Source organism: Corylus avellana, chromosome 1, assembly GCF_965113065.1.
Source record: "Corylus avellana chromosome 1, dhCorAvel1.hap1.2, whole genome shotgun sequence".
NCBI lineage: Eukaryota > Viridiplantae > Streptophyta > Magnoliopsida > Fagales > Betulaceae > Corylus > Corylus avellana.
Window position 1 is genome coordinate 45,411,064 of NC_142490.1, and position 14,755 is coordinate 45,425,818.

The window sequence follows — 14,755 nt, forward strand, 5'->3', positions numbered from 1 at the left end:
GACCAGTTTTCCAACTTAGGATTTCAATTAATTACCAAATCAAAAATGAAAATTCCTCTCTAGGGAAAGACCTGCTTGACCTGATACCTTCATTTGTTTTTATGTGTCTGTTAAAATTATTATTGAATTTGTGATAAATTATTATTAAATTTTGATTAAAAAAAAAAAACTATTTCAGAAGAAAGACCTTCTGGCTTCTGCGATGAAAAATTCGGCAAACAATTCTGTTCTGGCCAGGTTCTTTCCTCGCTATGGTACCATGCATGTGAAGAAAAAAACAGAGCGTACTTGGGAGTGGCCCAGTGGGACTCTGGGAGGGAGAGGATTCATTACTTACCCAATGGGGATAAAAAGCCGAAGAACAATCATACTCTATATTGACTTTACGACAAGAAAGTATACAAGGGAATATATAATTTCATCTAATAAAGGCCGAAGCTATCCTGTTAGTCGTTTAGTCTTGGTGGGCTTGGATGATAAATGGACAGATGGGAGGAAGGAGTCCCTAGTTCTTTTGTTGGACATGGAAGGTGTTTCACTTCACAAATGGGCTTTGTTTGGACAAACGGCCCAGATTAAATTTGGTATTAGCGTTTGGCAAATGAAAATGTTCATGCTTCCATGATACTACCGATTATTCATCATTTACAATTTACAAGCCCACGAAGTCATAGAGCCATCGAAAAATAACCTACATTTCAACACCTAAAACAAGCCTGTCTAAACAAGCTAAAACCAGCACACAGAGGCCAAACCAAAACACACTAAAACAAGCACAAGCAGCATAAACCCCAACAGCAACCCAGAACAAACAAAACCAAGCCCTTACAAAGGACTAAACAAATGCCTCAAAACAGAAGCAAAACAAGTGCAGAAAAAATAAGAATGCAGACAACTTGCATCAACAAAGAAAATATCAAGCAAGGTCCAGAAGCACAAAAACCAGCAGCAACTTGCATCAGCAAAGTAAAATTGCAGGCAAGTTCCATAAGGAACAGAGCCCCATATTTTCCCTAGTCTTTGGGAACTTTCCTTTCCCAACAACTCTTGCACGAACTTCTCACAATATTTTCTTCAAAATCTGCTCCTCTGTGCTTGGCTGACCTGCATGTTTAATATCATTTCTAGTTCTCCAAACACCAATACTCTTCAACCCCAAACCACCCTCTTTCTTAGGAAAACAAACATTAAACCAAGCCACTTTTGCTTTTGCAGCCTCAACATCCTTTCCATTCCACAGAAACTGATTAAATTTCTGCTCTATAGCCTTTATAATTTTCTTGGGGAGAATGAAAATACCTGTCCAATAAACTTGCAAGCTATACAAAACAGAAGACAACAATTGAAGCCTGCTTGTATAAGAGAGATTCCTGGATAACCAAGAATCAATTCTACCAGTAATTTTATCCAAAAGCACACCACAATTAGCAAAAGAGAGCCTAAAAGAAATTAGGGGAACCCTAAGGTATCTCACTGGGAGAACACCCTCCATCACATTACTATAAAAGTTTAATATATACAATTCTAAAGTATTCAATTAATACATCTAGTGCATGATCCTTTTATTTTCTATAATATCCCAGAAATATGATACAATTTCACTAGTTTATTAGCATGCTATATAACACGAAGGGGGGCAATCTTGTGAGTAGTCATCATCGAGGTGAAAGACTGGAAACAGTAAGGTAATTTACAGAAGGATTAGTTGTGGGAATGTGATCAGTCTGAATAACTCGAGCCACAACAAATAAAGGTTGTTTTGGGCGAGGAAGAGATACTGATTCGTTTCCCAATAGAACAAGCACAGATGAGATCGTGGGTCTATCCGCTGGATCCTCTTGCACACACAAAAGCCCAATATGCATGCACTTTAAAACTTCTATTGTCGGGCACGACTCCATCAACAAAGGGTCTACAAATTCCAATTCTCTTCCTTCATTCCATAGTCTCCATGCCTGTCAATACACATTTAAAGTAAATATATTTCTTATGCATACAATACATCATGTTACAAATTAGCACCTCCTCCCTCATGAGCAAAGAGTGGGTGAGTTCACGAGTTTAAGATATATATGATAAATAACCGCTCCTTTTAAAAGCTTAAACAGATAAAATTGAGTGAATTTTTTTTAGTATACAATTATGAGTATTGTGGACAAGTTTGAGACCCATAATGAAAATATGTAATAAGTGTGAGTGATTGATATAACAAAGTTGGATTCAAACTCATAGGGTTATTAAGCTTTTGGATTAGGTGGCATCCCCACTCTTGTGCGGACATGTCAAAAAAGAAAAAAAAAAAAAAAAAAAAAAAGCCAACAAAAGAAACATACATATGCAAGCAGTGTCTGGGCATGCTCTGTGAGGTAGAAGCCGCTATTTTTCTTCCCGCTAATAATCTCAAGTAATATCACGCCGAAGCTGAAGACATCAGATTTTACAGAAAATAGTCCCTCCATTGCATATTCGGGAGCCATGTATCCACTGTTTTTAGCATATATAGCATTACCATGCATGTTATTGTTGTTGTTGTTGTTTTTTTTTTTTTTTTTTTTTTTTGTCTGAATTTCATTAAAAAATCAAAATTGGAAAAAAAGAAATTACACAAAAAGGAAGAAGAAGAAGAAGAAGTGAACTCACTATGTACCGACAATTCTTCGAGTGTTAGCCGAGTATTGGTTTTCACCAAAGATCCTAGCCATTCCAAAATCTGATATTTTGGCTTCCATTTCATCGTCCAACAATACATTGCTAGGCTTTAGATCCCGGTGAATGATTTTAAGACGGGAGTCCTCACGAAGGTAAAGAAGTCCTCTAGCAATACCAGCAATAATGTTATAGCATGTCTTCCAATTAAGCTCAATGCGTTTTTCTGAATCTAAAAATAAGAAAGATAATTAGATTTGAATTCACGACCTATCATCTGATAAAAAAGTTTAAGCTAATAAAGAAAGTTAGTAAAGAAAAAGGGTCAAAGAACAAACCAAAGATAAAGAAGTCAAGGCTTCTATTGGGCATAAATTCATAGACAAGCAGCTTTTCCTCTCCCTCTATGCCACATCCCAAGAGCTTTACAAGGTTTCGGTGTTGAAGTTTTGCAATAAGTATGACCTCATTTTTAAGTTCCTCTAAGCCTTGCCATGACCTCCTTGACAATCTTTTGACTGCTACTTCCTTACCATCTGCCAGCACACCCTGCTCGGAGAATCATCCATAAATAAATTTAGGCCCCATATATATAAAGCAATAATTAGGCCATGACAAAGAAATAGAAAAGTTGGTGTTACCTTGTAGACAGTGCCAAAGCCACCATGTCCGAGCTTATTTGAATCTGAAAAGTTGTCTGTAGCTGCCACTATTGTCGATAGATCCATGAAGGACAATTCTTCAGCACTCACCAATTCACCATCTTGTGTAATGGCAACTCCAGTGTGGCTTGTCAGCTCATGTAATAGTGTTTTCTGGCTTTTCTCATCATCTGCAAATAAACATGAAATTACCTGCTTGTTGGTAAACATCTATGATGGTGATGGTAATTAGTAGTTAGCCAGTTAGATAAATTCACCTCTTTGTGTTCTCTTGTTCCTCCCATGATAAACAGCACAAGACCCAACAACAACTGCTATAACCGATATTGGGATACAAGCAATCACCACAACCATCCAAATCTTCAATTTAGGCCCTGCTTTTCCATAAGAAGATTTCGATTCACCAAGACCACTATTTTAAAGGAAATCAATCAGCAAAATTCTTATGTCCTTACCTTTGGAACTTGGGTAGGTTAAGAACACACTTGAGGCGTTGTAGAATTGGTAGAGCTGAAACCTCACATTACAATTCGCACTAACAATAATTCCACCTTGGCGTGAATGGCAGCATGCATGAAGATCTCCCAAGGCCTGCACCAGACAACTATAACAGGAACTTTCAGAGATGTCCTTAGTACATTGTACAAGACCGTAAATTGTTTCCTTCCTGGAAAATTTAATTTCCCCTGTTTCAAACATGCGTTTCGAAGGATCAAACGCAGCCTCCCTTGAGATGTTATCTATTAAGTAGGCTAATACTTTATCAAAACGAACTGGATTAATTGATAGATTTTTCTCCAGATAATTCTGGTCTGGATACTTTCCAGTATAAATCATCAAGGAAAAGAAATTCTGCATGGAGTAGCGAACTTGGCAGAGTTCAAACCAAATCATTGCATCTTCAGTTCTGCACTGCTTCAAGATTTCCTGGCTTGCATTCTTTATGCAATCCCGGCAAACTGTGGAGTTGACATCCCCTCTACAAAGTGCTTGAGCATAGACTTTTGGGTCCTCCACAGTAGAGTTGTCGTAGAAACCTGTTACCGCAGTATTGGATGGCAATGACTCAAGAAGAAGCTTGAGATTGTTTTCAAATGGGCTGTTGAGTGTGTAATTTCCGGAATCTGTCTTACAAAATGTAAAGACAGGATCTCCGCTGGCAAGTATAGGGCGCATTATAAGTGGTATAATTAAGAAAACCATAGCTGAAACAACATCATCTTTTTCCATCTTCCAAATATGCTAGAAAATTGGATGACTGCTTCAGTTGAACTGCTGAATATTTCAACCTTCGACAACCCGATTTATCTTCAAGCTTGTGTCATGTTAAACCGCTGAAATTGCACAGAAACTTCCGCGCTGCATCGATCTGGATACTGACAAAATCTTTTTTCTGAACAAATTTACCTGTAGTTTCGTGAGTTGACCAACCAAAGCCCATAGTATATATTATCATTAATTTTTTGTTTTTGTTTATTGAATAGTCAATGGAGTTCACCAAGGTAAGAGTCAAATAATCGACTAACATTACTAAATTTACTTGTAACTTACTAATGTTGTTTGGAGGTACATCTCCAATATTATTTTCGATTTCTTTTATTTTTTTTAGAAGTATTACAATTGATGTTGACTATAGGTAAACAAATGGCTCTTGGACCGAGCTTATGTTGCGTGAATGACTTGATTTTTTTAATTTTTTAATTTTTTTTTAAAAAAAAAGACTTCTTTTTGGCTCACGTTGGCCCTGTTTGTCAATGGCCCTGGAACGGTATAGCCTTTTTTTGGGAATAAGTGTTTGAATGGTTTTAGTGAAAATGTTTTGTGAGAAAAAGTGAAAAAATATATTTTATATGAGAAAATGTAAAAAATTTGTTTTGTAATGATTTTTTTATTTAAATAATAATAATAAAAATGATTGATGTGGTATAAATAGTAGAGATGTTGGGATTAATTTTGAGGTGAAAAGTTTTTTTTTTTTGGATTGAGGAAGGCCCTGGAACAGTACCATTCCAGGGCCATTGGCAAACAGGCCCGTTATTTACTCTCCGAGTCCGAGTTGTTTTTGAATTATATTGTGCGCCTACTGTCAGTTCTTTTTTTTAACTGGGTTTTCAAGTTCAGCCGCCCAAGTCTCCTTCTCCCAGCCAATTTAGGATTCTTTTGAGGTGTACTATTATACATAAGAATTTTATTTCCTATAATTTTTTAAAATTATTATTGAATTATTATTAGATTTTTATTCAATGATAATTTTCAATATCCTATCACATTTAGGAGATAAAAGTCGTACCAACTAAGTTGTTTACAAGTTATTTCTAAGTTATTATTAGATTCCAATCCGATACAAAGACTCGTTTACAAGTTATTTCTAAGTCATCAAAAATAATGCAAGTGGGAGCTCTCGATTTTGGTTTTTCTTTGATTCCTCAATATAAATCACATTTCCTTGAGTGGAGTCCAACAGAAAGACAGAGAAGCAAAGAAAAAGACTTCCACCATCCAATAAACTCCCTCAGCACCACTTGTTTGTAGCCCCCTGCTCTGTCTCATCAATACCTCTCTGTACTACTGTTTAGACTATTGGCTATAACATGGACTTATACCAATTGTACACTAATCAAAGTGAACAAGATCCATCGGCTTATCAACATGTCTTCTCTTGTCATTCCAACAAAGAACGTGAAATAAAATCCAACCCTGGACTTAATATACACAACATTGATTAGTTTGAGGAAATTTACAAAACTCAACTGCCTCAAACATTTGAACTTATCAATGTTAAGTACTTAATTTTTTAAATGTGAAATGACATAATTTAGAGAGAACCCGGTCTCCTTCAAACATACGTTTGGAAAGTAAGAGATTTTGATTCTTTTCCTATTTCTCTTATATTTACCTCCAAATCTAATATGATATCACCATCTTTCAAAGATGTGCAAATCTTTCATTCAGTATGAGTGGATGAAAAAGGACATGGCTTCCGTTGATCGATCAAAAACTCCTTGGTTAATTTTCATGGGGTATGTGAATCTTACATATATTTACATTGTTATTCAAATTAATGTTGGTGCTCTTGAAGATGCAATTCGGGTGTGCATGCGTTTGTGGATGTATATGGTATATGCATGTTTATGGTAGTAAAGTCCATTCGGAGAACTAACTTTGTTGGCCTTACATATCATTTCAGCATATATATGCTGTGTTGTTTGCCATGGAAATCAGGCGTATATAAATTTTCCATCCAACATAAATATAATTTACATTATTTATTAAATTAAAAAAAAATAAAAAATTCTTACCATGAATGATTTCCTGTCTAACTCCACATAATGTTATATTATTAAGGGTTGCATTGCATGCTTGCATTCAATTTCCCAGTGCAAATAGCCTCAATTACCCTGTTTCTTCATAGCATTTGAACTTTACATTTAAAAAAGTAAAAAATAAAATAATTCAACTAATCACATCTTTATTCTGCCACCTAAGCATCTCATCTTCTCTACTCATTGACAGAGACAGAGTCGTTGATAACCTTGATTTTTTTTTTTTAATAACTTATGAACTTTATTCATATAATTGCCAATTGTTATGTAGATAACAACTAAAACTCCTAAATCATACAAGTATTCAATCAACAAATACTCTAAAATACAACACTTACATTAATCAAAGTTCTAAAACTACGTAGAAAATGGCAAAAAAAAGTATCTACATCTGTTTGTATAAAAAAAAAATAAAAATAAAAAGGTAGTTCAGATTTTTAGTACACGTGGTTAGAAAATCTATCATATTTCTCAAAGTCGATTCAAAAAATAAAAATCTATCATATTTACCATGATATAGGAAAAGGATCCTAGAAGCACAAAACAGGGGCAAGAAAGAGCTTGGTATTTGAATCTTGTGCAAACAAAGAAAGTCTTACAAGTTCAGCCTCATATTTTCCATATAAGACACAACAACTACTCCGTAACATGATAGGGATTCTTCCAATAATAACATTCTGCAAAAAATAATAATAATAATAATAATAATAATAACAATAAACCATATTTGCTCTAGCAAATAGGAAGAAAAATAACGAAAAGAAGAAGGGTAAATGATTTAAATGAAAAGAACAAATAAATAAATAAGACCCCAAGCTGCAAGAAAGATAGCTTTTTTAAAATAAGAAAACAATTAAACCTGCAGCTTATGTAGAAGAACAAATAAATAAACAATTACTCATTTTGGCAATCCATTAGAGTAATTTTATTTGCCACTCCCTCATCCATCCAACATGCAAAGTCTATGTGACACGGTCCTTTAACCAAAAAGTAATGCTATATATATATATTATGCACAAATGTGGGTCTCCTGTAACATTTGTACATAAAGATTAGTTTTTTTTTGTGGGGGAGGGGGCATTACGGTTGGCTCAGCTTCAAAAACTCCAGCAGTACTTATAACTTAGCTTTTTAGTTAAATTTAATCATTATGTCTTTCTCTTTTTTTAGTCCTAGTAAAAAAGCATTTTTCCTACAATTTTACATTGAACTTTCAAATATAAAAGTTTATTGTTGCAATTAATATAATATCATTTCCAACTGTTTCAATTTCTTATTTTACTCTTCTTTCTCTCTCCCTCATTTTCTTTCTCTCTAGTTCATCTCCAAGACTCAAGACTCCACCAAAACACCTCTCAGCATCCAAAATATTTTTTCCTCTTCTTCTCTTTCTCTCCCACTTTCTCTTCTTCTCTCTTCTCTTTCATTCTCAGCACCCAATTTTTTTTTTCCTCGAAACTTTTGTCTCTGAAACTCTAGGAAGCTGGAAAGAAAACTCTTGAAGGTTAGTAAAAAGTTTTTAAGAAATTTCGGTTTAATGGGTCAACGAAGATGATGGGATTTAGGAAATTTTGGTTCAAAGGGTTGATAAAGATGATGGGTTTTACGAAATTTTGGTTCAAAAGGTTGAAATCAAATTTCATGGGTTTTACTAGATTTGGGTTTTGAAGCTTTGTTAAATTTTTGGCTCCATTTACTTTAACGTAAAATGGTTTCCAGAAAATGATTTCCGCATTTTACGGTGTTTACTTCGATGTAAAATAGTAGTCAACGGAAAATATTTTCCTTTTGACCAAAAATTTTTCTTTAATTTTCGCAAAATCGTAAACCATTTTTCTACTTTGAGCATCTTATTCTCAAATCGACGGACCCGGCCAAGACTAGCCCAGGACCTCGTTGGGACTTGCCTGAGACCCGCCCGAGACTCCCCCAAGACCCGCTCGGGACCCCGACAGGACCTGCCTGAGATCCGACCGAACCTGAACAAGACCCGTCCGGACCTGCCCAAGACCCTCCCGAGAGTCGATTGGGACCTACAAGGGACTTGACTGAGACCTACCCGGGACTTGCTTGGGACTCGACCGGGACTCAACTGGAACTTGCCTAGGACCCCATTGGGACCCGCTCGAGAGTTGATCGGGACCCACCCGGGACTTGACCGGGACCCGCCCGTGTAACATCCTCAGCCCGTTAGGGTTAGGTTTGTAAATCCATATTCTTACTCGCAAAGATCCATAAGGTTTGTCAAACATATAAGACTAGCTAGTAAGAAGTGAATGCATTAAAGTCTAGAATATCACGTCCAAAAAAGATAAACTAAAATATTCATGTTTAACAAAAATATGTCTCAAAACGATAATAGTGATCCTTATTAAAATAAATTCGTCAATCTCTGAACGAAAACTGTGCCAACGCACTTATTAACTTGGCTACTATGAAATCACAAGAAATCCTAAATACGTCTACCCCCATTCCGGTCTCCTAATGCAATCTAATCACCACCTGAAACAAAAAATAAAACTGATGAGCTCAAAGGGAGCGCAGTAAGTGATATCCACAAGCATAAACAATTTTACTCTTTGTCTCGTTTTGAAATTGGAACTCATAACTACATATGTTCCCAGTATATTTTTTTTAAGAAAACATAACAGAACTTTATCTCATACTAGGCCCATATATACTATTACCCCCGTATACTAGGGTTGCGCGGTCCTTGCGACCTAGGATGAGATACTGTGGCCGCAGCCCCGTCCCCTTGGCCAGCCGATTAACTCTGGGTGCACTCAGCATGGCAAAAAAAACTATGATGGAACCACCTTTTGGCAGAGCCTCTTTTAGCAGTTGTGCCTTCGTCCTTAGGATCGGTACCGAGCTTCTTTTTTGTTTCTTTTTGGGCCAAAAATATACTTCCCCCTACATGTGCCCTCATTTTAAAACATTATTTCCTCATTTCTTGTATTTTCTTTGTACATCTCTAGATATATCGTAAGGCATCATGTAAGAGGGTTTATTACCATTTTCTCAAAATTCTCTTTATAAACATCACTATTTTCAATGTTTCTTTTTTCTCAAACTTGTCATGCATGCAGCATAATTCCATAATATAAACAAAATAATCATTTGCAGTTTGAAACAAAATTGTATAAGTAGCATGACATGATAATTTTTCTGGAAATGATAGTAAATTCACTTACCTCTTGACTGCCGCTAAGAATTTCCTCTAACTGCTAACTAATTGCCTGAAGGAAATACAAACACATTACTACCCTCATACATCTCACAGTATAGCATATTATTACTACTATGAGTTGGCTTGCAAAATCAATTGAGAATTAACTTACTTAGGTATTTAGGTATGCTTTCTCATAAAATTTCCAGGAATTATTTTATTCCTTAGGATTCATATAAATATATTTATATAATATATCTTAATGTACTTTAAATTATTTTGTTTAAAAAAATTACTCTCATTTATTCTATATATATATATATATATATATATATAGCTAAGTATACCTCAAACCTTGTTGTACCTATATATACACACTGAGGTACTACATCTGTACATGTATGAATACTTTGAATCATCATGTATATCTATATATCTTGAAACATTCCAGATGTACGTGTATTTATAAATACTTCCATATAATGGAAGTATTTATAAATACACGTACATCTGGAATGTTTCAAGATATATAATTGTGAAAAAAAAAAAAAAAAAAAAACGGAACAAAAATTGGGGTGGCCGAGCCACCCCCTGGGCACCAGGGGGTGGACGAAACCACCCCCAGTACCCACTGGGGGTGGCCAAGCCACCCCCAAGGCTCCATGGGGGTGGCCGAGCCACCCCCAGTGGGTACTGGGGGTGGTTTCGGCCACCCCCTTAGGCTCTAAGGGGGTGGCCGAGCCACCCCTGGTGCCCAGGGGGTGGCCAGGCCACCCCCATGGCCAAAGGGGTTGGCCGAGCCACCCCCAAATGGCCAAGGGGGTGGCCCCAATTTTTTTCCGTTTCTTTTTTCTTTTAAATACATTTTTTTTAAATTTTATTAAAAAAAATTAAATATGTGCCACGTGTCGACGTCTGATTGGTCCACGTGTCAGTCCTAACAGTTAACTAACGGATGGACTAATTTGGTCACTTATCAAAACTACAGGGACCTCCTGTGATAAAAATGAAACCACAGGGAGAAAAAAATAAAGTTGGAAAACCCTAGGGGGTATGGAATATTTAACCCATATATATAAGCATAGATGACAGTGAGGGCCTACCGCTAGAGTGGAAAAGAGGAAAATAACATTAATGGGAGAACCTGTTAAAACGACAACCAAAAGGACAAGTGTGTATATATATATATATATATATATATATATATATATATATAAGCATTGATGACAGAAGCATTGATGACAGTGAGGGTCTACGGCTAGAGTGGAAAAGAAGAAAATAACATTAATGGGAGAACCTGTTAAAACGACAACCAAGGCTCTGTTTGCCAACAGTGCCAAGAGGCCAGGAACCACACTGTAGTTGGAATGGTACTGTTCCAGCTACAGTACAATCCTTTTAAAAATTGTTTTTTTTTTTTTCTTAAAAAAATAATAAAAAAAAAACAAAGGGAGAAAGAGATTGGCATTGGCCAAAATGGGGTGGCCGAACCACCCCATTTTTGGCCAAGGGGGTGGCCGGAGCCACCCCCATGGCCGGTATAGGGTGGTTCGAACCACCCCCATGGCCAAGGGGGTGGTCCGGCCACCCCCTTGGCCAAAAAAAAAAAAAAAAGGGACCGGGTTCATTTGGGGGTGGCCAAACCACCCCCAAGGGGCTGGGGTGGTTTCGGCCACCCCATACGGCCCGTATGGAGTGGCCGAAACCACCCCAGTCCCTTGGGGGTGGTCCGGCCACCCCCAAATGCACCCGGTCCCTTTTTTTTTTGGCCAAGGGCGTAGTCTGAGACCACCCCCTTGGCCATGGGGGTGGTTCGAACCACCCCCATACCGGCCATGGAGGTGGCTCCGGCCACCCCCTTGGCCAAAAGTGGGGTGGTTCGGCCACCCCATTTTGGCCAACGCCGATCTCTTTCTCGTTTTGTTTTTTTAAAAAAAAAAAATAATTTTTTTAATATTTTTCTTTTCTTTTTTTTTAAAGAAAAAAAAAAACAATTTTTTAAAGGATTGCACTGTAACTGGAACAGTACCATTCCAGCTACAGTGCGGTTCCTGGCTCTTGGCACTGTTGGCAAACAAAGCCCAAGGGTCCAAGAGGGCTGGTTTTAAAAATAAGTCTGGCACATACTCATTACTTTATTTTCTCAAAGGACAAGTTGGTGTGAGATATGGCAATGGCATCACGTGAAGAGTAAAAAAAACAATCCCTCTTTCCCACTACAAGACAGCACAGTAACCAAGGCTACAATACATACAATAACTTTGACCCCACTTGCTTTTGAATGAGTATATGGGTGTGTTTGCCATGGCTCTGGAATGGTACTGTAGCATTTTTTAAAGAATATATGTTTGATTAGTTTTAGTAAAAAAGTTTTGTGGAAAAAAGTGAAAAAATATATTTTATATGAAAAAATGTAAAAAATTTGTTTTGTAATGATTTTTTTATTTGAATAATAATAAAAAAAAATGATTGATGTGATATAAAAAGTTGAGATGTTGAGATTAATTTTGAGGTGAAAAGAATTTTTTTTTTGAGATTGAGGGAGGCCCAGGAACAGTACCGTTCCAGGGCCATTGGCAAACACACCCCCTATGTAATAATAAGATGAAAAGTTGTGAGTCCAAGGGTCATACCTGGCGACCGACACTCACGTTGAGGAGGGGAATAATAAGAAAGAAAAGTTGTGAGTCTAAGGGTCATACCTGGCCGACACTCACGTTGAGGAGGGGAGAGCACCTAGACTTTGATGGCCGTGTTTCGCAATGAAATGAAAAAAATGAGTGAAATGATATTGTTGTAGATTTGATTGATATGAGAGAAAAAAGTAAGAATATTTTGTAAAAAAAGTGAAAAAAAATTTATTTTGTAGTTATTTTTTTATTTGAGTAATAATAAAAAGTTATTGATGTGATGCAAAAAGTAAGAATGTTAGAGTTGATTTTAAGAATTTTTTTTTAAAATTTTTAAGTTCGGTCCTGTCCGGCCCTTTGCCAAACACAGCCGGTGTGAGTGAAGTACTGAGAGAGAGAGACGTAGTATGAGATGCGGTTGTCCCCCTAGGCGGCGCTTAGGCTTTAGGGATTTTTTTTTTTTTTTTTTTTTTTTGTTATTAGTATTACTACCTATTATTATTTTTTATTTTTGATAATAATAAATAATAATAATATTATTATTATTATGATTATTATTATTATTATATATATATATATATCCGGTGGTCCATTCTCATTGTTAACTTAAGCCAACTCTTTCTTCTTCTTTTTTTTTTTTCTAAAAAAAAAACCTATGAGTCAACTAAAAATACCCTATAGGGACTTAGGATTGTCACAGCCCGGGACCCACTCGGGACCTAATCGGGACTTGATCGAACTTGCCTGGAACCTACCGGGACCCTGTCTAGACTTGATCGGGACTTGCCCAGGACCCCGCTAGGACTTGCTCGAGACTTGATCGGGACTCGCCTAGGACCTGACTGGGACCTGACCAGACCTACCCGAGATCCTCCCGCCCGGGACCCACCATGGACCTGCCCAGGACTCATCGGAAAATATTTTCAGCAAAACAATTTCCTTAAAAATGATTTCTTAAAAAACATTTTTCGGTATTTGGCATGTACAAAAAATCAGACGGGTCCTGGTTGTTGAAAAACATTTTTAGCAGAAAACATTTTCTGATATTTAGTGTGTACGCAAAATCATATTAAACACAAAATTACAAAAAATGTCCCTATCCGGTCTTGGGCGGATCTTGCAAGGGTCTCGGGCTGATCCTGACGGGGTCCTGATAGGTCCTAGGTGGGGTCCGGGTAGGTCTCGGGTGAGTCGCAGTGGGGTCATTGCAGGACTTGGTTCGGACACCTCTAAGGCTTGGTCAGGACATTTTTGCAATTTAGAGTTTAATATGATTTAATGAAAAAAGTATATATAAAAAATATAAAAAACAAAAAAAAAATTTTGATTTTCCGTGCGCGTGGTAAATGCCGTAAAATGTTTTCGGCAGAAAACATTTTCAGGGAAAATGACTTCCCTGAAAATATTTTCCGATGGAAACCATTTTACGTCGAAGTAAACTGATTTAATTTCCTGTAAGAAATTGTGACTTTTTTTAAATTAAATTGGCCTTGAACGTTTTTATATATATATAGACATTGTGGTGAATTGAGATTTAATGTTGATGTTCGTCACAATTGGGGTTTAATGTTAATGCTGATTACTTCTTCAATATGCATGGCTATATATACACAACTTTTGTGTGTGAATTTACAAAAGAATAGCAGAGAATAATAATTTTCCAGTATTTCACAACAATATATGAAATGAATGATTTTATAAATGTTTATTTTCCCATTGCTTGAGTGTTGGAAAAAAAATATAATAAAAAAAGAATGAGAAATAATATTTAAAAGGAAGTAAACTGTAAAATAGAAAATTTGTTGGAATGTGTAGCGAAAAAACAGTAGTTAAAGTAGTACATTTTCAGTAGCTAAACTAACAACCATGGCTAGAGATGCTCCAAGTACACATTCCTTAACATGGTACTTAAAATTGGGGAGAGTGTGTCCACTTATGAGTAGCAACAACTATATATGTTTAAAGAACACTTGTTTGGAATAACTCTAGCAGTAGTTAGCCAGCAAAGATCATGGGACTTTGAATGCCCATATTTATAGTACTTATTCAGAATGCTTTAGTGAAAGCCTGTACCAGGAAGAAGGCTTGAGAATATGCACCAATTATTCATCACCACTCACCAGAACCAGTCTTCAGTATGAGAGAACAGCACTCAGCCAACAGCTTTTATATCTTAATTATTGTAAATCAGCAAGAATACTAAATTATTTAGGGTTTTGGATTCCCTCATATTTTTTAAAATATGAATTCTAAAAGCTAAGCCATCTATTTCATCTAACGATTTAAATAAATGCAAAAGTTTGTGTTACCGAGACGAATAGATTT

General features: G+C 36.4%; 1 protein-coding gene across 1 annotated transcript; it reads right to left on the reverse strand.

The window, feature by feature from the left end:
- Nucleotides 1-1,442: 1,442 nt before the first annotated feature.
- LOC132165830 (cysteine-rich receptor-like protein kinase 25) lies at nucleotides 1,443-4,575 on the reverse strand. Its single transcript, XM_088516322.1, has 7 exons — nucleotides 3,764-4,575; nucleotides 3,566-3,682; nucleotides 3,288-3,478; nucleotides 2,985-3,195; nucleotides 2,641-2,878; nucleotides 2,334-2,484; nucleotides 1,443-1,955 (listed from the first exon to the last, which is right to left on the reverse strand). Exons 1-7 carry the CDS (start codon nucleotides 4,536-4,538, stop codon nucleotides 1,656-1,658), a joined length of 1,983 nt encoding a protein of 660 aa, XP_088372448.1. The 5' UTR covers nucleotides 4,539-4,575; the 3' UTR covers nucleotides 1,443-1,655.
- Between the last annotated feature and the right edge of the window lie 10,180 nt (nucleotides 4,576-14,755).